Genomic DNA, 27988 nt, shown 5'->3' with positions numbered 1-27988 from the left:
GTTAAGAAAAGCTGAGGTTGGGGTTAAGTTATGGGTGAGCTTGGGATTCAGGGGGCACCCAGCCTTGTCTTATGCTCCATCCGCTCCATAAACCTGCAATCGCCTGCCTTTGCATGGAGGCCTATCAATATTTAATGTGTGGGTGTCAATTGCTGTAAACCGAGCACACCCCAGCACCAACTTGAATTAATTATATGCAGGAGGAGTGAAAATAAAATGCCTTTTTCTCAGAGCCCCAAGTTTCACTGCTACACCGAAACCTGGAAACCACAGGGTGAAATTTTTGCTGATGGAGGACCCCGAGAAGAAGCTGACCCAGAAGAGTGACAGCAAACCCCGGAAAGTCCGATTTAAAATCTCTTCCTCCTACAGCGGCCGTGTGTTGAAGCAAGTCTTTGAAGACGGGCAGGAATTAGAGTCGCCAAAGGAGGAATACCCCCACAGTTTCCTCCAAGAGTCCCTTGAACCAATGGATGGTGTTTACGGATCTGGGGAAGTCCCGAAGCCCCAATCTTACTCTCCCAAGCTGACTGCTCAGAGGATCAGCGTGTTTCGAGACGGTAGTGCCTACACCTTGGCGGGGAGCCAGCCTTTCTTCAATGATTACAAGGCCAATGACCATAAGGTTGGTATTGCCCCTGGTGTGTAAGCTTTAAGGACTAAAATGTGGTTAGAGAAACACCTAAATGTTTCAGATTGTATCTTGCTTGTACTTGGGTACCAATCAGAGCTTCTGTTGTTGTTTAGCCACTTAGTCATATCTGACTCTTTTGCGACTTCTTGGACTGTAGCCCACCAGGCTCCTCTGTCCATGGGATTCTCCAGGCAAGAATACTGGAGTGGGTAGCCATAACCTCCTCCAGGGGATCTTCCTGACAAAGGGATGGAACACACGTCTTCTGTACATCTCCTGCATTGCAGGCAGATTCTTTACTGCTGAGCCACCGGGGAAGCCCAATCAGCTATAGGTACACACCAAATGCAAAGCTGCCATCAGAATAATATTTCTGGGACAAAAATAACATTCTTGTTGACTACTTGTTGGAAAGTGCAAAAAGCGTAGCTGGTATTCAAATTCCATCCAGGTTAACAAATTGTAATTGGGTGTTCAGTTGGGATGTCTTGGTAAGTAAATGAAATAGAGATACAGCAGTTTTCAGGTTGCCAGACTGCCGTTTTAGAAAATTATGCTGCAAGGGGTTGTTCTTTTTCCTGGAAGAGCTAAGTGTTTGAAGGTGCTTACTTTACTCCAGCCGATTATTTAATTTATGGTTTATCCATATCTTGCTTTGTTTCTTACCTCCCTCCTGCTGCCTGCTTTTTAAAAATGCTTGTTTATTTCTTTTGCCTTTCCATTGCTTGTTAGCAGGAATCCTGGGTGGGTGGAACCCTGGGAAGAAATGGAAAAAGCAGATCAGCCAGAGGAAATGTTACATATGGAAGACGTTTGAGCTAATAGTTAGATAAAAACATGTATTTTATCTGTGAATTTCAGTTATTTTCTTCAGTACCAAAGATCATCAAAAGCCCGTACATGATTTTCTTTGAAGCTAGAAGAGTCTGGAACTTATTCACTGATTTCTGCAAACTAATAGGAGGTGTGCATGTATTCTCTGCTGTAGGAAGACCATGAATGCCTTGAAAAAAAAAGCTTAAGTGCAATTATATAATGTACCATGTTATTAATGAATAGCACACCAGGAGATGTTTTCACCTTTAAAGTGTAAAATTCAGGTCATTACTCTCTAATCATTTATATTGTTCTTTTCCTAAGGAAACAGGTTACATAGCGATAGCAGACAAATGTACTGGCCTTGTTGGCATTAGTATAAGTTTAATTATGAGCATGTCCACATTTATCAAAGATAATACCAGGTTTCTTTTTGATATTCAAGGGGGCTGGAATGAACAATTCCTTTTGTCAGTGGAGTGACTTCTGCATTAAAGGCTGCTGCTGCTGCTAAGTCGTTTCAGTCATGTCCAATTCTGTGCAACCTCATAGATGGCAGCCCACCAGGCTCCCCTGTCCCTGGGATTCTCCAGGCAAGAACACTGGAGTGGGTTGCCATTTCTTTCTCCAATGTGTGTAAGTGAAAAGTGAAAGTGAAGTCGCTCAGTTGTGTCTGACTCTTAGCGACCCCATGGACTGCAGCCCACCAGGCTCCTCCGTCCGTGGGATTTTCTAGGCAAGATACTGGAGTGGGGTGCCATTGCCTTCTCTGCATTAAGGCACTTCTGCATTAAAATTGCATTCTACCTCATTGGGTCTTCTCCACAACCTTGAGGAGAAAGGTTGTGAAAAATGTAGAGTCGTTTCCATTTTACAAATGAGGAAAATTGAGTTCCAGGTTGTAAGAGACTCATTAGGTACAGAGTTAGAATAAAAATTTAGGTCTTCTACATACAGATGGCTAACAAACACATGAAAAGATGCTCAACATCACTCATTATCAGAGAAATGCAAATCAAAACCACTATGAGGTACCATTTCACACCAGTCAGAATGGCTGCAATCCAAAAGTCTACAAGTAATAAATGCTGGAGAGGGTGTGGAGAAAAGGGAACCCTCTTACACTGTTGGTGGGAATGCAAACTAGTACAGCCACTATGGAGAACAGTGTGGAGATTCCTTAAAAAACTGGAAATAGACATGCCTTATGATCCAGCAATCCCACTGCTGGGCATACACACTGAGAAAACCAGAAGGGAAAGAGACACGAGTACCCCAATGTTCATCGCAGCACTGTTTATAATAGCCAGGACATGGAAGCAACCTAGATGTCCATCAGCAGATGAATGGATAAGAAAGCTGTGGTACATATACACAATGGAGTATTATTCAGCCATTAAAAAGAATACATTTGAATCAGTTCTAATGAGGTGGATGAAACTGGAGCCTATTATACAGAGTGAAGTAAGCCAGAAAGAAAAACACCAATACAGTATACTAACGCATATATATGGAATTTAGAAAGATGGTAACAATAACCCTGTGTACGAGACAGCAAAAGAGACACTGATGTATAGAACAGTCTTATGGACTCTGTGGGAGAGGGAGAGGGTGGGAAGATTTGGGAGAATGGCATTGAAACTTGTAAAATATCATGTATGAAATGAGTTGCCAGTCCAGGTTCGATGCACGATACTGGAGGCTTGGGGCTGGTGCACTGGGACGACCCAGAGGGATGGAATGGGGAGGGAGGAGGGAGGAGGGTTCAGGATGGGGAACACATGTATACCTGTGGTGGATTCATTTTGATATTTGGCAAATCTAATACAGTTATGTAAAGTTTAAAAATAAAATAAAATTAAAAAAAAAAATTTAGGTCTTCTAATTCCCTATGTTCTTGGCCCTATGGAATGTTCTTTTTAAGAGAATACGACCATTAATAATAGTGATGATAATGATTATAATAGTAACCATTTTTCAAGTAATTATTATGTCCTGGGTACTTGGTTATATCTTGTACTTACAGTACCTCTTTTAATCATATTTCATTTGTAGTTTTAGAATTTATAAAGTCATAGTTTATACAAACTTTGCACAAGTCCATGGTTTATAGGATTGGACTGTTTGACCTTCATCAGTCATGTGTCACACTTGGCATTTATGTAAAGGTGTGATTAGGCATGGACTTAATAAAACCAGACACCTCAGTCTTACTGGCAGCACCGTACAGTGGTTTTAAACACAGTACTCTCTAGACCAGTTTCAGGGTTTGATTTCTGCCTGGTCTGGTTGTCCTTGGTTTCTTTGTGGCATGAACAAATGCCGCATCCTGCTGCTAGCCAGTCTCTGGGTGTGAGAGCGGTCAGGTTGGATTTTTGCAGCACCACCCACTGAAATAGGTTGTTAATGTGGTGCTTGGGAAAAATAAGGAAATGAGAGTTGGGAAGTCATGATTTTTCAATAGTGAATCCAACTGTGAAATAACCCTTAGTAAATATTGGCTTTGCAGCAACATTGGGTAGCAGTTAAGCACAGCAATTAAAAAGAAGGGCTCTGAACTTGAACAGATATTTGTATACCAGTGTTCATAGCAGTCCAATTGCCTACAGGTGGAAGCAAATATCAATCAATAGATGAATGAACAAACAAAACATGGTATATACATACAATAAAATATTATTCAGCCTTAAAAGGAAGGACATTTCAATACATGCTATAACACAGATGAATCTTAAGGACATTATGCTAAGTGAAGTAAGCTGGTCACAATAAGATAATTGTGTGATTCCACTTGTATGAGGTACTAGCACAGTCAAATTTGTAAGACAGAAAGTAGAATGGTGCTTGCCATGGGCTAGGGAGGGCAGAAGGTGGAGTTTAATGAGTACAGAGTTTCAGTTTGGAAATGAGAAAAAGTTCTGGACGTGGGTGGTGGAGATGGCTGTACAACAGTGTAAAAGTGCTGATGCCCCTGGATTGTACCTTACAAAAGGTTAAAGTGGTAACTTTTATGTATGCTGCTAGGTCACTTCTGTCGTGTCCGACTCTATGCGACCCCATAGACCGCAGCCCACCAGGCTCCTCTGTCCCTGGGATTCTCCAGGCAAGAATACTGGAGTGGGTTGCCATTTCCTTCTCCAATGCATGAAAGTGAAAAGTGAAAAGTGAAAGTGAAGCTGCTCAGTCATGTCGACTCTTAGCGACCCCATGGACTACAGCCAAACCAGGCTCCTCCGTCCATGGGATTTTCCAGGCAAGAGTACTGGAGTGGGGTGCCATTGATATTTTATCATAATAAAATAATAATCATAAAAAGCAAGGCTCTGATGTCAGTTAAACCTGGACTTGATGTCCGTCCAGCCCACTTACTCTGTGAGCTTGGGCAAGCCACTTAACCTTGTGATAATAAAAGTACATGCTTGCAAAGATTATTGTGATGATTAAAAATATCAAAGACCTGAAAGTACTTAGCACTGTGCCTGGCACACGCTGCATCTGCTCAGTACATGCTACCTACCACTGTGACAATGACCAGGCTCTTATTAAGGAAATACTGAGGCTTTTAAAATTTAATGTGATGGATAGAGAAAATCTTATAAACAGATATTTTAAGGATTTGAAACTGACTGAAGTATATATATGTGTGCATGCTTAGTCATGTCTAACTCTGTGATGCCATGGACTCTTGCCCACCAGGCTCCTCTGCCCATGGGATTTCCCAGGCAAGAGTACTGAAATGGGTTGTCATTTCATCCTCCAGGAGATCTTCCTGACCCAGGGATCGAACCTTCGTCTCCTGCGACTCCTGCATTGGCAGGCAATTCTTTACCACTGAGCACTTTACCCTAAGTATAAAGTGAAAGTGAAGTCGCTCAGTCATGTCTGACTCTTTGCGACCCCATGGACTGTAGCCTACCAGGCTCCTCCCTCCATGGGATTCTCCAGGCAAGAGTACTGGAGTGGGTTGCCATTTCCCTCTCCAGGGGATCTTCCCGACCTAGGGATCAAACCCAGGTCTCCTGCATTCCAGGCAGACACTTTAACTTCTGAGCCACCAGGGAAGCCCTTACCCTAAGTATACTACTGCTAAGTCACTTCAGTCGTGTCCGACTCTGTGCGACCCCATAGACGGCAGCCCACCAGGCTCCCCCATCCCTGGGATTCTCCAGGCAAGAACACTGGAGTGGGTTGCCATTTCCTTCCTCAGTGCATGAAAAGTGAAAGTGAAGTCGTTCAGTCGTGCCCAACCCTTAGCAACCCCATGGACTGCAGCCTTCCAGGCTCCTCTGTCCATGGGATTTTCCAGGCAAGAGTACTGGAGGGGGGTGCCATTGCCTAGGGTCATTAAAAAAGATGAAAGGGAGGGACTTCCCTGTGAACCAGGGGCTAAGACTCCATGCTCCCAATGCAGGGGGCTGGGATTCCATCTCTGGTCATGGAACTAGATTTTGCATGCTGCAACTAAAGATCTTGCATGCCACAATTAAGACCTAGAGCAGCCAAAAAAGCGGGGGTGGGGATGGGGGCGGGGAGGAGGAAGGAAAGTAACATTTATTGAACATGAACTTTCTGTACTGTTATGCAATTTCATCCTCACAATAATTTTGGGAGGAAGAGTTTAACAAATTGGAAAAACAGAAGTTCATGGAGGTTAAATAACTTACAGACCTCACATGGTTGTCAAATAGAATTTGAACTAAGATTTGTCCACCTCCAAAGCACATTGAGTTCCTAGTCCCAACAAGACATGTCTGCATTTAAACACAGAGCAGTGGAAGGTTGCATGCTCCCTGAATGGCAATCCCAGTCCCATTGCTTTTGACATCAGAGTATTTATGAATACTTAATCTTATATAAGTTGACATTCTGGGATTATGGAATAAAACAAAAATGTCCTGGCTCTATCCTCGCCCTCTATAATGTAAGAGTGAGTGTTCCTCACAGGCACTGGAGTGTAACTGGATAATGTGAACTTTAGTTACACCTAGATGCAAGGAAGAACTTGGCTGTCATGGTAACTGAAACATAAACATACCTTAAAGGTGATTTGGGATCCTCCATCTTGGGAGTATATTAAAAATAAATTTACTATCCTGGGTGTCTCAGATGTTGTCCAGCTGAGAGACAGGAGGTTGGACCAGATCAGTGAAGTTTGTTTGTTTTTTTCATATGTTAAGAATTTTGAAAAACTAGCCTTTTGTACGAAAAAACCTTCTGAGTAATTGAACCTCTTCGGCTATTACTGGAAATAGAAATGGAACCTTCCAAAGGTACCACCATCTGTATCTTCTGATGCTCAGAAACTGATAGTCCAGAGTGTGAAACAGGAACCCAGCATGCATCAAACAATAGGAAATGGAAGCTGCCACATGATCCCTTGACGAGAGGGAGAGGATACAGGGCCAGGTAGGAAGCTTGTGGCTTCATTAATAATTATTGAAAACTCTGTGGGTGTTTCAAGGAAGGGGACCTGAAGATTGAAGTCCTGCTCAAGCCGGGTTGTGCCTTAATGCATGAGGGCTAAATAGGAGACTGCTTAATTGTGGCATGTAAACAGATTTGGTTTATATAGTTCTGTAAAAGCAGGGCAAAACATTTCATGCTGGGGAACGTAGCTATGTAGCATGATTAATACTAACTGCAGTAAAAACATCATTTGCATAGTATCTTCAGCTTTTGCACACTCTAACGTATTTTTCATTGTGCCCTTACCCTTAGATGTTGATATAATTAGCCTCAGGGATGAGAGTTAAAACACTTAACCACAGGAACATTGAGGTCAGCACAGAAGTCAGGAGAGTGTTGGGGCAGGGTCCTGATACCTGGGTTGCTGAGCATTAATGTCTACACTGCTGGGTTTGTGGGTGTGAGAGGCTCCCTCAGGAAAGGAGTTTGAAAAACAGGAAGGTGCTCAGGAGTCTCAGGACAGCACCTGATTATTAGCTAGTATGAAAATATTTGTATATTTTAATCACTACTTTATTTGTGGTGGTGCCTACCATTTGGCTGTCAGCCCATTTGCATGAGAACACTGAGGTCCTGAGAGACCAAATGGCTCTCCTGTATCTCACAATTGGTGGACAGTGGGATTGGGATACAGTGTTGTTTCCCCTCTAAGCTATCCGTGAAGAAGTATGTGTTCTTAGTTAACTGATGTCTAAACATTTCCTGCCCGAACTCCTCTACTGCACTGTAAAATGGTCCAAGTTGTTTCTCAGCAAATGATGAAGTAACACATGATAAATCTATAGAAGGGAACATAAACTATTAATAATGATGCTGCAGGCTTCCCAGGTGGTGCAGTTGATAAAGAATGCACCTTCCAATGTAGGAGGTGCAAGAGATGCAGTTTCAATCCCTGGGTCAGGAATATTCCCTGGAGAGGGAAATGGCAACCCACTCCAGTGTTCTTGCCTGGGAAATCCCATGGACAGAGGCGCCTCATGGGCCATAGTCCACGGGATTGCAGAGAATTGGACATGACTGAGCACGCACAGACAGTATTTTTATTGACATAAAAATGTTTATCATATATGAATAATGAACACACACAACATATATATGTATAATCTTACTTGGTGGAGGGGGTGTTTGTGAATAGTATAGTGTAGGTGCTCGGAGAAGGCAATGGCAACCCACTCCAGTACTCTTGCCTGGAAAATCCCGTGGACAGAGGAGCCTGGAGGGCCGCAGTCCATGGGGTCGCTGAGGGTCAGACTCGACTGAGCGACTTCACTTTTACTTTTCACTTTCATGCATTGGAGAAGGAAATGGCAACCCACTCCAGTGTTCTTGCCTGGAGAAACCCAGAGACAGGGGAGCCTGATGGGCTGCCGTCTATGAGGTCGCACAGAGTCGGACACGACTGAAGTGACTTAGCAGCAGTATAGTGTAGGTGCTAAGAATATGGACCTTAGAGTGAGACAGACTTGAGTTTAAATTCCAGCCACAAACCCTGAATAACTGCAACTTTGGAAAGCTCTTAACCTCACTGAGCCTCAGTCTCTTTTTCTGTAAAATGTATAGAAATCATTGCATCAGTATCATAGGGATGTTAGGGAGGGAAGTGAGGTAATGTTTGTAAAATGCTTAGCATGATGCCTGATGTTCAATAAATGCTATCCACTAATAGTGAATTCAATAAATTATATCTACTATTATTACTAATAGGACTTCCAGGTGGCTCAGACAGTAAAGAATCTGTCCACAGTGTGGGAGACCCAATTTCAATCCCTTGTTTGGAAGATCCTCTGGAGAAGGGAATGGCAAGCCACTCCAGTATTCTTGCCTGGAGAATTTCATTGACAGAGGAGCCTGGTGGGCTACAATCCATGGGATTGCAAAGAGTCAGACATGACTGAGTGGCTAACACACACATTATTACTTATGCATAAAATTTTGGAGAGAGATTTATGTATTTAAAAAATTCAATTTATTGATTTCTTACAATCAAATACTGCCAGCTAGCATTACTTCCGCTCATGCATCATTAAAAACAAAAGGATATTTCCTTGGTATTTTCAAATGATGTATTATATAATAAACAAAAAAAGTTAGAACTTAAAATGTATCCCTAATTAATTACATAAACCGGTAAATTGTTTAAGAAGCATAATTAATAATTTGGTTTCTGAGAGATTTTTTAAAAGCATTCCTATATATGCGTAAATCTCTCACTCTGCCCAGCCCTGCACCAGATCCCATGGTATGTAGTAGGAATAGAAGCTCAGGACCTTGTCCTGCAGAGCCCTACATTGTAGTCATGTGATTAGTTCAGCTTTGATTGGTTGCCATTAACAGGAAATAAGAAGCTAGGGATCAGGGTTTTCAGACAGAACAGAGAATCCAGGGAAGGAATATAGTTTGGGGTTGTGATGGGACCCTAAGTGCTGGCTGGATGGTATATATCTTTCCTGGAATGTTGAAGGGATTCTGCAGCCCTGTATTTGGTGACTGGGGCATCACCAAGCTCATTCTTCATGTCTCTAGTCCCCACCTATTGTAGATTTTGGAAAGATAATCATCTACACGAATAACCTGAAAATCATTCGAACTCCAATGGACAAGAGAGATTTCATGAGGAAAATGCTCCAAAAGGAAGAGGAGGCCGAGGAAGAGTCTCTGATGAGCAAAGAAGAAATCTGTGCACACCAGAACCACGGTCCTTTGCCAGAGATGGAGGGCACCTTCCCCCATAACCAGTACCCACAGGTGTGTCCCTGCAGTTCACTGCTCCGTGCAGGGCTGGCCCTAGAGCTGTGGCCTCCAAACTGTTTTGATTGTGTACTCTTTAATGTACGGTTGAATATGAATACCGAAGATGTCTAAATGTTAATGATATTGAGGAATTTTAACTTTCTTTTATTTTAGTGTTTTATCATATTTTACTGTTAGCAATAATAGTTACAAGTCCATATTGCAAATACAATTTGAATTATTTTGAATGGTTTCTTTAAATATCTGATTAGGTGTTTATTCTTTTCACTTTGCAGTGTGGCTTAGAGCAGCCTGTTCTAGACATGGAAGAAAAAAATTACCTCTGTGCTTTTCTTATGGGTTTGCTTGTACTTCTATTATTGGTTAATACTCAACCCACAGTTTCCCTGAAGAAATCTAACAAAGCTACTTGTCTTTAGATTTCATGGAGGTTCAGTTCAGTTCAGTTGTTGAGTTGTGTCCGACTCTTTGAGATCCCAGGGACTGCAGCACACCAGGCTTACCTGTCCATCACCAACTCCCGGAGTTTGCTCAAACTCACATCCATTGAGTCGGTGATGCCATCCAACCATCTCATCCTCTGTCATCCCTTTCTTTTCCTGCCTTCAATCCTTCACAGCATCAGGGTCTTTCCCAAGGAGTTAGTGCTTTGCATCAGGTGACCAAAGTATTGGAGCTTCAGTTTCAGCATCAGTCCTTCCAATGAATATTCAGGACTGATTTCCTTTAGGATTGACTGGTTTGGTCTTTTTGCAGTCCAAGGGACTCTTAAGAGTATTCTCCAACACCACATTTCAAAAGCATCAATTCTTTGGCGCTCAGCTTTCTTTATAGTCCAACTCTCACATTCATACATGATTACTGGAAAAACCATAGCTTTGACTAGACAGATCTTTGTTAGCAAAGTAATGTCTCTGCTTTATAATATGCTGTCTAGGTTGGTCATAGCTTTTCTTCCAAAGAGCAAGTGTCTTTTAATTTCATGGCTGCAATCACCATCTGCAGTGATTTTGGAGCCCAAGAAGATAAAATCTCTCACTGTTTCCATTATTTCCCCATCTATTTGCCATGAAGTGATGGGACTGGATGCCATGATCTTAAGTTTTTGAATGTTGAGTTTTAAGCCAACTTTTTCACTCTCCTCTTGCATTTTCATCAAAGGGCTCTTTAGTTCCTTTTTGCTTTCTGCCATAAGAGTGCTATCATTTGCGAATCTGAGGTTATTGATTGCTGGCAATCTTGATTCCATCTTGTGCTTCATCCAGCCCAGTGTTTCTCATGGTGTATTCTGCATATAAGTTAAATAAGCAGGGTGACAATATATAGCCTTGATGTACTCCTTTCCCAATTTGGAACTGGTTCATTGTTCCATGTCTGGTTCTAACTGTTGCTTCTTGACCTGAATACAGATTTCTCAGGAGTTAGGTTAAGTGGTCTAGTATTCCCATCCCTGGAAGAATTTCCCACAATTTACTGTGATCCACATAGTTAAAGGCTTAGGCGTAGTCAATAAAGCAGAAGCTGATGTTTTTCTGGAACTCTCTTGCTTTTTTTGATAATCCAATGGATGTTGGCAATTTGATTTCTGGTTCCTCTGCCTTTTCTAAGTCCAGCTTGAACATCTGGAAGTTCACAGTTCATGTACTATTGAAGCCTGGCTTGGAGAATTTTGAGCATTACTTTACTAGCATGTGAGATGAGTGCAACTGTGCAGTAGTTTGAACATTCTTTGGCATTGCCTTTCTTTGGGATTGGAATGCAAACTGACCTTTTCCAGTCCTGTGGCCACCGATGTGGCCACTGTTTTCCAAATTTGCTGGCATAGTGAGTGCTGCACTTTCATAGCATCATCTTTTAGGATTTGAAATATCTCAACTGGAATTCCATAATGTCTACTGGCTTTGTTCGTAGTGATGCTTCCTAAGCCCACTTGACTTCGAATTCCAGGATGTCTGGCTCTAGGTAAGTAATCACACCGTCGTAATTATCTGGGTTGTGAAGATTTTTTTTGTACAGTTCTTCTGTGTACTCTTGTCACCTCTTAATATCTTCTGCTTCTGTTAGGTCCATACCATTTCTGTCCTTTATTGAGCCCATCTTTGCATGAAATGTTCCCTTGGTATCTCTAATTTTCTTGAAGAGATCTCTAGCCTTTCCCATTCTGTTGTTTTCCTCTATTTCTTTGCATTGATCACGGAAAAAAGTTTTCTTATCTCTCCTTGCTATTCTTTGGAACTCTGCATTCAAATGGTATATCTTTCCTTTTCTCCTTTGCTTTCAGCTTCTCTTCTTTTCTCAGCTATTTGTAAGGTCTCCTCAGACAACCTTTCTGCCTTTTTGTGTTTCTTTTTCTTGGAGATGATCTTGATCACTGCCTCCTATACAAAATCATGAACCTCTATCCACAGTTCTTCAGGCACTCTCTCATGGAGATTTGTTTGGTTAAAACTAAGCAATAGTGTCTATAAGTCCACTAGACCAGAAATTCATGAATCACAGCATGTTGTAACATGCTGAAAGTGAGTGAAAGAGCAGGGTTGTTACTGTCACTTTATGTAAAGTGAGAGAACTCTACATTATGCATGCAACAGGGTCTCTTGGGTGCTACATTTGTTAAGTTCAGCCCAACCTAGTGAGGGTGCTGGTGTCACCTTTTTTATTAAAAATGGATATCACATTTTCTTTTGAAAATATTATTAAAGCTTCTTACATTCTTTTCAAAAAGTAAAATAAATAATAGTTCAAATGTTTTTTTCTCCTCACACCTTTCAAAGGTGTGCACTCCTTAGAAGCCATTGCTTAGACATGCTCAGACGAGCAGGAAGGTGATGACATTCAGGAGTTCACAGTGTGAGGCTGGGAGTGGGAAAAGCAATTTTGGTGAATGTAAGCAAAGACAGTAAAAGCTTAAGAAACAGCAGAAATGAATTTTCCCTCTTTAAAGTCCATCTCTTGGAACTTGAAGCTGAACCTCCCATGGGTTAGCATGACAAAATGGGCCAGGGGCTTCCTCACACTTGAGTGATATCCCCACCCTGGGAGGGTTTAGGGGACAGGAAGGACAAGGCCATGACCAGACTCCAGTTCTGCTCACAACCATTCCTGTCTCTTTCAGACCTGACCTCATACTTGATAAGATATATTTGAAATGCAAATCTGATCATGTGACCCCCTTCCTCACCCCAAAACTTTCAGTGGCCACTCATCACTTGGGATAAAGCTGAAACTCCTCACTAATTCTAGAAAGCACTGTGGACTTGCCTTCTTCAGCCTCATGACTTAAACAGATCTCTATTCATTCTCTCTGCTCCAGACCCACTGCCCATCTGCTTACCCCTCAGATGCTCTTTCCTACCAGAGCCTACTTCCTTGTTCCTAGAATATTCTCCGGACTCTCTACCTCTTTGCCCACAGCCCCTTGAGATCTCGGTGGAGGCATTACTTCCTCAGAGAGACTTCTCCTGGCTTCCGTGAGGATAAAAATCCACAAGGTTGGACTCCTCAAGTTCCTGTGTTCCCCGCCCCCACATTTGTAATCTTACATTTATATGTGTGATTGTTTGGTTAATGCTTGCTCTTACTCACTAGGATTTGGTCTTTGTGAGGGCAGGGAGAATGCTTATGTCAGGTGTGACATAGTAGCTCCAATGCCAAAAAAAATAAAATAAAATAAAATAAAATAAAATAAAATAGAGCCTGGCATCTAATTAGGTGCTCAGTAAATAGTAGGTAAATATTTGTGGAATTTGGAACTAAGTGCCAAATGATAAGAAATATTTTGCCTTCTCTTGCTTTCTCTACAGTACTATTCAGAACCTAGCCTAGCAGAAAGGCAGACAGCTAACCTTTGTGATACTAAGCATCACCATCCCACTTTGAAATTCATTAATTCTATTCTTTTTCCATACCATATTGTAACTTGTAAGAGCATGTATTTTCAGAAGAGGACCAGAAATGCAGGTCACACTGCAGACCTGAATGAAAAAGCAACAACAGCCCTGCCATGACAATTGCCTTTAAATTCAATCTGGAGAGAACTATGTTTTTTTTTTTTTTTTGGCTCTAATGCCATAAACTAGGACCGAGATGTGTAGCAAAAAGTTCCCATGAAAGGTTGTACTTCACTTGTCTGTCCTCTAAGCTCTGTTTTAAATTGTTATTTGTTTGCCCCATCTCTCATGCAGTAAATGCCCAGACAACTTTTATTCTAAAATACAGGGTCAGAGAACATCAAGGAGCCCATTCTGACCAAGAAACTCTTTGTTGTATTATACGGAACAGGGAGACAGTAGGGTCTTCCTTGATGAAAGAGCAGGGTCAGGCTAAAAGCCAGGCTAAACTTGAACCTCTGTATTAACTACAAAAGGAAAGGAGAGGAATAACTGAATTGAGCCACAGGGAAAAGTAGAAGAGGAAAAATCTGGCCTTGTAATCAGTGGGCTTGAGACCATAAGTCATCTGGACTTCTTTATACTTTATGTGATCTTACCTTTGAAACAAAATGATAGTAATAATAGCTGCCATTTTAATACAAAAATTTAAAATAATTTTAAAAATTTATTTATTTATTTTTGACTGCTCTGTGTCTTCATTGCTTTGTGTGGGCTTTAGCTGCGACAAGCAGGGGCTACTCTTCACTGCGATGCTCAAACTTCTCGTTGCATTGGCTTCTCCTGTTGCAGAGCACAGGCTCTAGGCACGTAGGCTTCAGTAATTGCAGCTCTCAGGCTCTAGAGTGCAGTCTCAGTAGTTATGGCTCACGGGCTCTAAAGCTCAGGCTCCGTAGTTGTGGCACACAGGATTACTTGCTCTGTGGCGTGTGGAATATTCCTACACCAGGAATTGAACCTGTGTCCCCTTGCAGTGTTAGGCAGGTTCTTATCCACTGCATCACCAGGGAAGTCCTGCTGTTTTTTGAGGGTTCATGTTAGCCAGGCATCATGCCCGTGCAATAGTCCATTTCATTCTTGTAAGGACTCTGTTTGGTAGTTATTATCTGTAGCCTCATTCTGCTGCTGGGGAAATAAGGGCTCAGAGAAATTAAGTAACTTTCCAGAGGTTACCAGAGTCAGTAGTCAAACTCAGGTCCATCTGGTCTCAATCACTCTGCTCATCAACCCCCAGATTGGCTCTGATTGCTATCTTAAAGGCTGAGTCTCTGATGAAAGCCCTTTTCTTGGTCATGGAGCTAGTGAGAGATGCTTTGGGTAGGTTTGTGGGTTCTAGACCCTAAACTATGCTGTGCAGCTATGCTCTATGTTCTTTTACTAAATATTTTCTGTGGAGAATTTTTTTAAATATCGAAAATGGTAGACAGATGTTATCATGCATGTCTAGTATAGAGCAGAGGATGAATAAATACCTGTTGAATTAACTGAATAATTAAAAAGGATATGGAGAAGAAACAGTTGGAAGAAGTGTGGTAACTAGGCTAAGAGTGGAAACTCCAGTGAAACCTCTAGCAATGCATCATATAACCAGTGACATAAGATGAGATTTGGCTGAGATTTGTTCTTGTTCTTTATGACTTGCTCACCAAGTCATTTAGATAATCTTTTACCCTGGCATTCTATCCAAATGAATTTTTGGATTGCATGTATAGCATTATGGTAGGATTTTACTGTATTTTCTTTGACAACATTGACTTATATCATTAAAATCTCACTGAGATCACAGGACTTCCCTGGCAGTCCAGTGGTTAAGATTCAGGGCACATGGGTTTGATCCCTGCTCAGGGAACTAAGATCCTGCATACTGCTCAGCACAGCCACAAATAAAGAAATAAATAAATAAATCTCAGTGGAATCAAGTGCAAAAGAAAAACATGATGGATTTGGCAGGGAAAAAAAAGGAGCATGGCAATTTAATTTTGGCAGATATATTTATAAGACCCTGATATACATATATATATAAGGACCCTGATGCTGGGAAAGGTTGAGGGCATGAAGAGAAGGGAGTAACAGAGGGTGAGATGGTTGGATGATATCACCAACTCAATGGACATGAGTTTGAGCAAACTTCAGGAGATAGTGAAAGACAGAAGAGCCTGGTATAGTGCAGTCCATCGGGTGGCAAAGTGTCAGACATGACTTAGTGACTGAACAGCAACAACAAATATTTATTTTGCATACTTCAAGGGAAGAAAACAAATTTCCCCACTGTTAATATATCAGAATATGGCAACAATCAATAAAGTATTATAAAGGGTGCTTGAATATCATTTGGGATTTTTGTCAGCTGGATAATCACTTCCATTCCTTACATCTAGAATAAATGAAATGAAACTCAGTATCTTTTTAGGCACTTTGCAGTGCGATGGGGCTATTTTCAGAACTTAGGCCTCCCTTGTCCAAGATGATTTTTATTCTAGGGTTACCAAAGACAGCTGTGCTAGCTGATTGAGCCACCCAGTGGACTTCAGCTCTCTTGTTGGTTCCTGGAATTTAAGAACAGCAAGGGCTCTCCAGACATTGTTGTTTTGTTTATGTATTTATTTATTTTTACTGTGCCAGGCTTGTGCTGCCTCAGGAAATGATGGAGAGAGGAACTAGCCCGGAGTACTTTCTATCTAGTCAGCAGGAACTTTCAGGGGGATGTGAGACCTCCCAGGCTGGGGGCAGTAAAGGAGGGTGGAACTCCTGGTCTGGAAGTGTGAGTGGGCAAGCCTTCCTGGAGGAAGGGCTGCTGAGCTGACTTCTGAGAACAGGCAGGAGTTGGCTGGGTTGAGAGTGGGAAAAGGTCCCTCCAGACCAGCTAGAGAGATACCCAAGAATGAGAGCCTGATGAAAGAAGTGACTGAGAATGTACATATAAGAAGATTGGGTTTTAACCTGAAGTTCATCTGGTGGGCAGGTGTTCATGACAAGGTTTCTTGGGTGCTTTCTATGTGGCAATCACAGCTGTAAGTAGCTTCATGAGATTGGCATCTATGAGGAGAATATCCCACAAGACCAGAGGCAGAGACTCTGCTGAATTCATGCCAGAATTGATAGGCGTCTAGATTAGGATTGTGGTTATGGAAAAGGGGAAATGGGACGGATTTGAGAGATGTTCAAAAGATGAAATACACAGGAATTGGTGCTGAATCCACCTGGTATTGATCTGGTATTGCCCCTTATTTCTTAGAAGGCTCATGGTCTGTGCATGGTCATGGCATGGAAGAGCAAAAATTGCAAATTTCCTTGAGCTGTCTTAGGGGAAGAGCATGACCATAGCCAAGGGACACAGTCTGGTGCTCCTAGGAGGAGGGCAGTCAAGGCCTACAGATTTACTGGCAAGTTTTAGAAATGACTGACTTAAATGGAGAACGTATCCTATGTCAGATAATATACTATAGCATTTACATAGCCTCATTTAATATTCCAGCTACTCAGAGAAGTAAGCAATACCTGCCGAGATCAGAGGTTGTTGTTCTCCCACCAAGTTGTGTCCGACTCTTTGTGACCCCATGGTCTGCAGCATGCCAGGCTTCCCTGTCCTTTACTATCTCCTGGAGCTTGCTCAAGCTCATGTTCATTGAGTCAGTGATGCTATCTAACCATCTTGTCCTCTGTCATCCCCTTCTTCTCATGCCCTCAATTTTTCCCAGCATCAGGGTCTTTTCCAATGAGTTGGCTTTTTGCATCAGGTGGTCAAAATATTGGAGCTTCAGCATCAGTCTTTCCAATGAATATTCAGGATTGATTTCCTTTAGGATTGATTGGTTTGATCTCCTTGCTGTCCAAGGGACTCTCAAGAGTCTTCTCCAGCATTACAGTTCAAAAGCATCAGTTCTTTGGCACTCAGCCTTCTTTATGATCCAACTCTCACATTCATACATGACTACTGGAAAAACCATAGTTTTGACTAGATGGATCTTTGTTGGCAAAGTAATATCTCTGCTTTTTTAATATGCTGTCTAGGTTTTTGTCATAGCTTTTCTTCCAAGGAGCAAGTGTCTTTTAATTTCATGGCTGCAGTCACCATCTGCAGTGATTTTGGAGCCCAAGAAAATAAAATATGTCACTGTTTCCATTGCTTCCCCATCTATTTGCCATGAAGTGATGAGACCGGATGCCATGATCTTAGTTTTTTGAATGCTGAGTTTCAAGACAGCTTTTTCACTTCCTCTTTCACCCTCATCAAGAGGCTCTTTAGTTCCTCTTCACTTTCTGCCTTTAGAGTGGTATCATCTGCATATCTGAGGTTGTTGGTATTTCTCCTGGCAATCCCAATTCCAGCTTGTGATTCATCCAGCCCAGCATTTTACTTGATGTATTCTGCATATAAGTTAAACAAGAAGGATGACAATATATAGCCTTGGAATACTCCTTTCCCAATTTTGAACCAGTTCATTGTTCCATTTCTGGTTCTAACTGTTGCTTCTTGACCTGCATACAGGTTTCTCAGGAGGCAGGTAAGGTTGTATGTATACCATCTCTTTAAGAATTTTCCACAATTTGTTGTTATTCACACAGTCAAAGGTTTAGTGTAGTCAGTGAAGCAGAAGTAGATGGTTTTCTGGAATTCCCTTGCTTCTCTATGATCCAACAGATGTTGGCAATTTGATCTCTGGTTCCTCTGCGTTTTCTAAATCCAGCTTGTACATCTGGAAGTTCTTAGTTCACACACTCTTGAAGCCTAGCTTGAAGGATTTTGAACACTACCTTGCTAGCATGTGAAATGAGTGCCATTGTGTAGTAGTTTGAATATTCTTTGGAACTGCCTTTTTTGGGGATTGGAATGAAAACTGACCTTTCCTAGTCCTACGGCCACTGCTGAGTTTTCTAAATTTGCTGACATGCAGAGTGCAGCACTTTAACAGCATCATCTTTTAGGATTTGAAGTAGCTCAGCTGGAATTCCATCACCTCCACTAGCTTTGTTCATAGTAATGTGTCCTAAGGCTTACTAGACTTTACACTCCAGGATGTCTGGCTCTAGGTGAGTGATCATACCATTGTGGTTATCCAGGTCGTTAAGATATTTTTTGTATAGTTCTGTGTATTCTTGCCACAGAGCACAGGTGAAGAAACAGATTTAGGGTGTTTAAGGGGAACTGTCCAAGGTGCACAGTTGATTCAGAGGCAGGCCTCAGCTCCAGGCTACTGACTTCAGAATAAAGCTCTTTAATCAAGGAGCCTTGTCATGGTTCTCAAAGAATAAAGATAAAGTACTGCTGGAATTCAGCTCTAAGCTCTGAAGGGTTGCAACATTCACTCATGCATCCACTCAGGCACACAGAAAAACCTAGAGCACCTGCTATTGGGTAACTGCGATGAGGGGTAACATATGGAGTCCACGGAGCACGATCTCAAGTACCTGACTCTCTAGGAGCCATGCCTGCTTCCTCCTCTTCAAGCTGTGTGCCCACTGGCATACAACTGAGCTTCTCAAGGTCTCTTTTTTCCATCTGTAATATAGGGATGGTACTACTTCCACTATCTCACAGGGGTATTGTGAGGATTAGACGAGTTGTTGATAGAACTCTTAGAACAGCACCCAGGGAATTCCCTGTCTGTCCAGTGGTTAGGACTCTGCACCTTTACTGCCGAGAGCCTGGGTCCAGAACAGTGCATGGCACCTTCTAGGAGTTCTACAGGTGTCCTCTGTTCGGCAATGAGGAACAGGAAGTCCTTGCCTTACAGACACAGACATAACATGTCAGATAGTGACAAGAGAGATGAAGGTCCAGTTGGGGAGTGCATGGCCTGGTGGCTGGGGCTGCAGTCTTAGAGATGTCTTCTGGGTTAATCTCTGATAAAGTGCTGTGATTATTCTGTGCCCCTGGCCAGTTCCCCTCACTGCATTTATGGGAAGCACTTTCCTTTAACACGGACCCAGCCTTTGCGGGTTCCCAGGGCTGTGTTGACTTGTGTGTGAACGATGGATTGAAGCTGCTGCTGTAATGTAACCCTGACCTGTCTCTTGCAGGAAGGGGAGCATCCCGAGGACAACTGTTTCCACTGCCGAGGGTCGGGCAGTGCCACCTGCTCTCTGTGCCACGGCAGCAAGTTCTCGATGCTGGCCAATAGATTTAAGGAGTCCTATCGGGCCCTGCGGTGCCCTGCCTGCAATGAGAATGGCCTGCAGCCTTGCCAGATCTGCAATCAATAGCCTGTGGGCTTTGTAGGTCCACTTTGATGGCATCTCCCCTGAAGTTGTTTCTGATATACTGCTCCTCCTCCATCTCCCCCTCCCTCTCCCAGCAAGGAGGCCACGGTGGCTTTAGCACTTCCAGCGCTGACACAACTCCGTTACTAGATCACATTTTGTGAGGCTGGTAACTTCTCCACGTGGATCTAAGTGACAGAGGCATTTTTGAATTAGAGTCTGTTTCGAAGCTCTTCTAAAATGATCCTTCTAGAACCATGCACATGTATCTCACTTGACTTAGCTCAGTTTTCTCCTTGCACAAGTGAACAAATAAATGTACAGTTCAGGCAGCTGGTTGAAGTCATTTTCTGGTTGGGAGTTATATTGCAAAATTATGCCATGAGAGAGGAATTACAAAAAACAAACGCAGATTTCTTAGGAACTGAATTCCTGAATTTCTCAGGAACTGAAATGCTTATAATGCATTTCAAATTGGTCAAATTGCATTTTTTAATAAAGCAGAAGAGGAAAGGGATGCCCATTGCGGAATGCACTAGCATGTTACTGAAAACAAAATAGGATGTACACGGTTCCTGCTGAAGACAGGCAAGCTGAGGAGGCCTTTTTTTCAAAGTCCCGAGTCTCTCCCTTTGTGATGTGCTTGGGTAATATGCATGTAGGCAACGACCAGTGCTACTTCTTAGGACAAGATGAGATAAGATATATCTGTGTGCCTCTGAACTACTGAGGTTATAAGCCAAGTCAAAATCATTTATGATAAATTTGGTGCTTAAGTGTGTGTGTGTGTGTCTGTGTCTGTGTATGTGTGTGTGTGATATGACTTCTTCCAGCCCCCAAATTATTACCAAATAAATGAATTTATTTTAAGGCTAAGATATAGCCATGATCTCTTCATAAAAGACTATGGATATATTATAGGTATCTATTGGAAATTAAAAAAAAACTAACCAAGGCTGTTTAGCAATTATGTTTCTACTGTCTATGAATACACATACTAAGAATAATTTTTCCTCTTAAAGTTGGTTGTAAAATTAGAAAAATAGTTTTGTTAATGAACTTTTGTAACTCTAACAGCCCCTCCCTTCCCCCTTGAGAAATCCATTATCTATTGAGGCTCATTGCTTTTCTATGGTAATTATTTTGATTTTCTTAACTTTTTCAAGATTTGTTTGTTATTCTCTATATTCGGCTGTTAAGATACTTCAGTAGTGGAGTGCTTTTCAGATAATATAAATACTTCTTATAAAAATGCTATTTGCATAGATACGGATGGTCCTATAAACTGTTATACAAAGTCAAGTAAGTCAGTAAAACAAAGATTGTACAGTAACACATATATGTGAAATCTAGAGAAATGGTACAAATGAACCTATTTGCAAAACAGAAATAGAAACACAGACACAGAGAACAAATGTATGGACCCAGGTGAGGAAAGGAGGGATGGGATAAACGGGAAGATTGGGATTGACATACACACACTAGTGATACTATGTATAAACTAGATAACAAATGAGAATCTACTGTACAGCACAGGGAACTCTACTCAGTCCTCTGTGGTGGCCTAAATGGGAAGGAAATCCAAAAAAGGGGATATATATACATATAGCTGATCACTTTGCTCTACAGCAGAAACCAATACAACATTGTAAAGTAACTATACTCCAATAAAATTTTAAAAAAGATTACCTCTTGAAAAAAATATTAAAATATTTTTTGAAAACATGAAAATTGTGCCTGTTCTCTTTTAGCCAAAACAATGGAACTGTTGCTCACCAACTTTCTTTGCTTCTGTACTTAACCATTTCCTGACTGTTTATCTTTTCTTACAGCTATTGGCCCTTCCTGTCTTTCCAGATACCAGAGGAAAGAATGATGTTGAGAGATCCTAAGACTTTCAAGTGTATTCTTCTGCTTTTTAGCAGGGACATTTGACAACAGATCCTATTTATTGGATGTGCAAGAAGGTATTACCCAGGGCTTGGTGTGCAGTTACCCAGATGGGCACCATGCTTTGGTATCTTATGGGACTTAGAGTTTCGGTGGAGGAGACAGATATACAAACAGATAATTACCATACAGCGTGACAAGTTCTGGAAAGGGGAATTTCAGGGAGAATTTGGAGCACATAGGAGGGATACCTAGTATAGACTGAGTGGGGTTAGAGTGGCTTTCTAGAGGAAGCGGTGTGAACTCTGCTGGCTTCTTTTCCTTACTCCATGCTCTTAGGAGCCTTTAATACATTTCATCTCATAATAAATATGTCTAGTAATGATTAATGAAGAAGGCAATGGCACCCCACTCCAGTACTCTTGCTTGGAAAATCCCATGGACGGAGGAGCCTGGTAGGCTGCAGTCCATGAGGTCGCTAAGAGTCGGACACGACTGAGCGACTTCACTTTGACTTTTCACTTTCATGCATTGGAGAAGGAAATGGCAACCCACTCCAGTGTTCTTGCCTGGAGAATCCCAGAGATGGGGAACCTGGTGGGCTGCTGTCTATGGGGTCACACAGAGTCGGACATGACTGAAGCGACTTAGCAGCAGCAGCAGTAATGATTAAACTTATTTATTCAGTCAAGTATTTATTGAGCACTGAGGATGTATTAGTAGACTAAACAGACCAAATCTTGGCCCCTGGGGAGCTTATATTTTGGTGTGGTGATATTGGCAAAATATATGTATTTAGAGACAATGTGCTACTGGAGATCAGTGGAGAAATAACTCCAGAAAGAATGAAGAGATGGAGCCAAAGCAAAAACAACACCCAATTGTGGATGTGACTGATGATGAAAGTAAAGTCCAATGCTGTGAGAAGCAATATTGCATAGGAACCTGAAATGTTAGGTCCATGAATCAAGGCAAATTGGAAGTGGTCAAACAGGAGATGGCAAGTGAACATCACATATTTTAGGAATCAGCGAACTAAAATGGACTGAAAAGGGTGAATTTAACTCAGATGAGCATTATATCTGCTACTGTGGGCAAGAATCCCTTAGAAGAAATGGAGTAGCCATTATAGTCAACTAAAGAGTCCAAAATGCAGTACTTGGATGCAATCTCAAAAATGACAGAATAATCTTTGTTCATTTCCAAGGCAAACCTTTCAATATCACAGTAATCCAAGTCTATGCCCCGACCAGTAATGTTGAAGAAGCTGAAGTTGAACTGGTCTATGAAGACCTACAAGACATTCCAGAACTAACACCCCCAAAAGATATCCTTTTCATTATAGGGGACTGGAATGCAAAAGTAGGAAGTCAAGAAATACCTGGAGTAACAGGCAAATTTGGCCTTGGAATACAAAATGAAGCAGGGCAAAGGCTAATAGAGTTTTGCCAAGAGAACACACCGGTCATAGCAAACACCCTCTTCCAACAATACAAGAGAAACACAAGACTATACACATGGACATCACCAGATGGTCAATACTGAAATCAGATAGATTATATTCTTTGCAGCCAAAGAAGGAGAAGCTCTATACAGTCAGCAAAAACAAGACCAGTTGCTGACTGTGTGGCTCAGATCATGATCTCCTTATTGCCAAATTCAGACTTAAATTGAAAGAAGTAGGGAAAACCACTAGACCATTCAGGTATGACCTAAATCAAATCCCTTATGACTATAAAGTGGAAATAGAAATAGATTCAAGGGATTAGATCTGATAGACAGAGTGCCTGAAGCACTATGGATGGAGATTTGTGACATTGTACAGGAGGCATGGATCAAGACCACCCCCAAGAAAAAAAAAATGCAAAAAAGGCAAAATTCTTGTCTAAGTATGCCTTACAAATAGCTATGAAAAAAAGAGGAGAGGAAGGCAAAGGAGAAAAAGAAAGATATACCCATTTGAATGCAGAGTTCCAAAGAATAGCAAGGAGAGATAAGAAAGTCTTTCTCTGTGATCAATTGTAAAGAAATAGAGGAAAACCATAGAATGGAAAAGACTAGAGATCTCTTCAAGAAAATGAGAAATGCCAAGGGAACATTTCATGCAAAGATGGGCACAATAAAGGACAGAAATGTTATGGACCTAACAGAAGGAGAAGATATTAAGAAGAAGTGGCAAGAATACACAGAAGAACTATACAAAAAAGATCTTCAAGACACAGATAACCATGATGGTATGATCACTCACCTAGAGCCAGATATCCTGGAATGCAAAGTCAAGTGGGCCTTAGGAAGCACCACTACGAACAAAGCTAGTAGATGTGATAGAATTCCAGTTGAGATATTTAAAATCCTAAAAGATGATGCAGTGAAAGTGCTGCACTCAATATGCCAGCAAATTTGGAAAACTCAGCAGAAGCCACAGGACTGGAAAAGGTCAGTTTCCATTCCAATCCCAAAGAAAGGCAATGCCAAAGAATGCTCAAACTACTACACAATTGCACTCATCTCACACGCTAGTAAAGTAATGCTCAAAATTCTCCAAGCCAGGCTTCAACAGTACGTGAACCATGAACTTCCAGATGTTCAATCTCGATTTAGAAAAGGCAGAGGAACCAGAGATCAAATTACCAACATCTATTGGATCATCAAAAAAGCAAGAGAGTTCTAGAAAAACATCTACTTCTGCTTTATTGACTATGCCAAAGCCTTTGATTGTGTCAATCACTACAAACTGTGGAAAATTCTTCAAGAGATGGGAATACCAGACCACCTGACCTGCCTCTTGAGAAAACAGGAAGCAACAGTTAGAACTGAACATGGAACAACAGGGTTCAAAATTGGGAAAGGAGTACATCATGGCTGTATATTGTCACCATGCTTATTTAACTTATATGCAAAGCACGTCATGAAAATGCTGGGCTGGAAGAAACACAAGCTGGAATCAAGATTTCTGGGAGAAATATCAATAACCTCAGATATGCAGATGACACCACCCTTATGGCAGAAAACAAAGAAGAACTAAAGAGCTTCCTGATGAAAGTGGAAGAAGAGAGTGAAAAAGTTGGCTTAAAACTCAGCATTCAGACAACTAAGTTCATGGCATCTGGTCCCATCACTTCATGGCAAATAGATGGGGAAACAATGGAGACAGTGACAAACTTTGTTTTTGGGCTCCAAAATCACTGCAGATGGTGACTCAGTTCAGTTCAGTCACTCAGTCATGTCTGATTCTTTGTGACCCCATAAACTGCAGCACGACATGCCTCCCTGCCCATCAACAACTCCCAGAGTTCACCCAAACTCATGTCCATTGAGTTGGTGATGCCATCTAACCATCTCATCCTCTGTCATCACCTTCTCCTCCTGCCCTCTATCTTTCCCAGCATCAAGGTCTTTTCAAATGAGTCAGCTCTTCGCACCAGGTGGCCAAAGTATTGGAGTTTCAGCTTCAACATCAGTCCTTCCAATGAACACCCAGGACTGATGTCCCCCAAGATGGACTGGTTGGATCTCCTTGCAGTCCAAGGGACTCTCAAAAGTCTTCTCCAACACCACAGTTCAAAAGCATCAATTCTTCTGCCCTCAGCTTTCTTTACAGTCCAACTCTCACGTACATACATGACTACTGGAAAAACCATAGCCTTGACTAGACAGACCTTTGTTGGCAAAGTAACGTCTCTGTTTTTTTTTTTTTAAATATATTTATTTTTGGTTTTCAGTAGTTTGACCCTGATATTCTAACTAGCTGTGGTTTTCACTGTATTTATCCTGATGAGGTTTGCTGAGTTTACTGGATCTGCAAGTTAATATTTTCCACCAAATTTGGGAAATTTTCAACTATTATTCATGAAATATTTTTCCTATCCAATCCTCTCTCATATCATATTCTGAGATGCCAAGTACATTGTCCCATAGGTTTTTGAAATGCTTCAATGTCTCTGCTTTTTAATATGCTATCTAGGTTGGTCATAACTTTCCTTCCAAGGAGTAAGCATCTTTTAATTTCATGGTTGCAATCACCATCTGCAGTGATTTTGGAGCCCAGAAAAATAAAGTCAGCTACTGTTTCCCCATCTATTTGCCATGAAGTGATGGGACCGGATGCCATGATCTTAGTTTTCTGAATGTTGAGCTTTAAGCCAACTTTTTCGCTCTCCTCTTTCACTTTCATCAAGAGGCTCTTTAGTTCTTCTTCGCTTTCTGCCATAAGGGTGGTGTCATCTGCACATCTGAGGTGATTGATATTTCTCCCGGCTATCTTGATTCCAGTTTGTGCTTCTTTCAGCCCAGCGTTTCTTATGATGTACTCTGCATATAAGTTAAATAAGCAGGGTGACAATATACAGCCTTGACGGACTCCTTTCCTGATTTTGAACCAGTCTGTTGTTCCATGTCCATTTCTAATTGTTGCTTCCTGACCTGCATACAGGTTTCTCAAGAGGCAGGTCAGGTGGTCTGATATTCCCATCTCTTTCAGAATTTTCCACAGTTTATTGTGATTCACACAGTCAAAGGCTTTGGCATAGTCAATAAAGCAGAAATAGATGTTTTTCTAGAATTCTCTTGCTTTTTTGATAATCCAGGGGATGTTAGCAATTTGATCTCTGGTTCCTTTGCAGCCATGAAATTAAAAGACACTTACTCCTTGAAAGAAAAGCTATGACCAACCTAGACAGCATATTAAAAAGCAGAGACATTACTTTGCCAACAATGGTTCATCTAGTCAAAGCTATGATTTTTCCAGTAGTCTTGTATGGATGTGAAAGTCATGTATGGATATAAAAAAAGCTGAGGGTCAAAGAATTGATGCTTTTAAACTGTGGTGTTGGAGAAGACTCTTGAGAGTGTCTTGGACTGCAAGGAGATCCAACCACTCCATCCTAAAGGAAATCAGTCCTGAATATTCATTGGAAGGACTGATGCTGAAGCTGAAACTCCATTATTTGGCCACCTGATGTGAAGAGCTGACTTATTTGAAAAGTCCCTGATGCTGGGAAAGATTGAAGTTGGGAGCAGAAGGGGATGACAGAGGATGAAATGGTTGGATGGCATCACCGACTCAATGGACATGAGTTTGGGTAGGCTCCAGGAGTTGGTGATGGACAGGGAGGCCTAGCATGCTGCAGTCCATGGGGTCGCAAAGAGTTGGACACAACTGAACGACCGTACTGAACTGAACTGAGATATAGAAAGAAAAGATCTTTATTTACCTGATAAAAATATGTATGTATGCAATGTATAATGCGTTGCTGCTGCTGCTAAGTCACTTCAGTCGTGTCCAACTCTGTGTGACCCCATAGATGGCAGCCCACCAGGCTCCCCCGTCCCTGGAATTCTCCAGGGAAGAACACTGGAGTGGGTTGCCATTTCCTTTTCCAATGCATGAAAGTGGAAAGTAAAAGTGAAGTCTCTCAGTCGTGTCCGACTCTCAGCGACCCATGGACTGCAGCCTACCAGGCTGTTTTAAATTAGTTCTCAGGGAAGTATCCTTGAGAAGATATCATTTAAATAAAGGCTTGGTGATTTCCGTGGTGGTCCAGCTAAGAGTCCACGCTCTCAATGCATGGGGCCCAGGTTCGATACCTGATCAGGGAGCTAGATCAACATGCTGCAACTAGGACCAGTGCAGCCAAGTAAAAGAAATAAATAAAAATAAATAAAGGCTTAAAGGAGCTGGAGTCAAGTTAGGTACCTGGGGTAGGGCTATTCAAGCCAGAAGAAAGAGCAAAGGAAGGAGAGTGTGGCGAGTTTTAAGGGCTGCAAGGAAGCCAGCATGGCTGAAGCATGGTGAGCAAGATGATAAGTAGAGGCCAGAAAAGAAGATCTGTATACGTGTGTTAAGACCAGGGGGTGCCTTCCTTTGAAATCATTGCAAGAACTTGGGTATTACTGTGAAAGAGTACTGCTCTGAATGGGAGCTGTTTTCTGAAGCCCCTCCACCTCTCTCAGTTCCCTCTTCTTACTGCTGGGGCAGGAGACCTGCAGACAACACTTCCCAGAGTCCCTTGCCTGCTGGCATCCACTTAGGCTTTGCCCTGGAAAGTGCTGGCAGGACTGAAGAAGGGAGGCAGGAAGAGCCTTCCTTGTTTTTCTGGCTGAGCATCCTGGTAGCCATTCTAACGTGGCAGCTGGCAGTGTTGGCTCAGGCAGGTCCTTCCAGCCTGGTCTTCAGTGTCTCTGACTGCAGGCTCCATGTCATACCATATTTCCTTGTTCCTCTAGCCTAAGGGTGAAAGTGGCTTCCTTCAGTTACTCATCTTTGTCATCAATTTCTTATGTATTCCCTGTCTTTGAGATATCTGGAGTGGTTTCTGGTTTCCTGATTGGATGTCACCTG

At 41.9% G+C, this 27988-nt stretch overlaps 1 protein-coding gene across 1 annotated transcript; it reads left to right on the top strand.

The window, feature by feature from the left end:
• Window positions 1-289: 289 nt before the first annotated feature.
• Window positions 290-20067, top strand: GRXCR2 (glutaredoxin and cysteine rich domain containing 2). The gene is made up of 3 exons (XM_055566789.1): window positions 290-625; window positions 9440-9661; window positions 19579-20067. Exons 1-3 carry the CDS (start codon window positions 290-292, stop codon window positions 19759-19761), a joined length of 741 nt encoding a protein of 246 aa, XP_055422764.1. The 3' UTR covers window positions 19762-20067.
• The last annotated feature ends 7921 nt before the right edge of the window (window positions 20068-27988 follow it).

The sequence above is a fragment of the Bubalus kerabau genome, chromosome 1 (assembly GCF_029407905.1).
Source record: "Bubalus kerabau isolate K-KA32 ecotype Philippines breed swamp buffalo chromosome 1, PCC_UOA_SB_1v2, whole genome shotgun sequence".
NCBI classification, from domain to species: Eukaryota; Metazoa; Chordata; class Mammalia; order Artiodactyla; family Bovidae; genus Bubalus; species Bubalus kerabau.
This window is presented reverse-complemented; position numbering and strand designations above follow the sequence as displayed.

Bases quoted from the DNA above. Each gene is read 5' to 3' on its own strand.
- GRXCR2 (XM_055566789.1), top strand. From the start codon at position 290: ATGGAGGACCCCGAGAAGAAGCTGACCCAGAAGAGTGACAGCAAACCC. The intron at 626-9,439 runs GTTGGTATTGCC...TCATGTCTCTAG, and splicing joins ACAAGGCCAATGACCATAAG to TCCCCACCTATTGTAGATTT. The intron at 9,662-19,578 runs GTGTGTCCCTGC...TGTCTCTTGCAG, and splicing joins CCCATAACCAGTACCCACAG to GAAGGGGAGCATCCCGAGGA.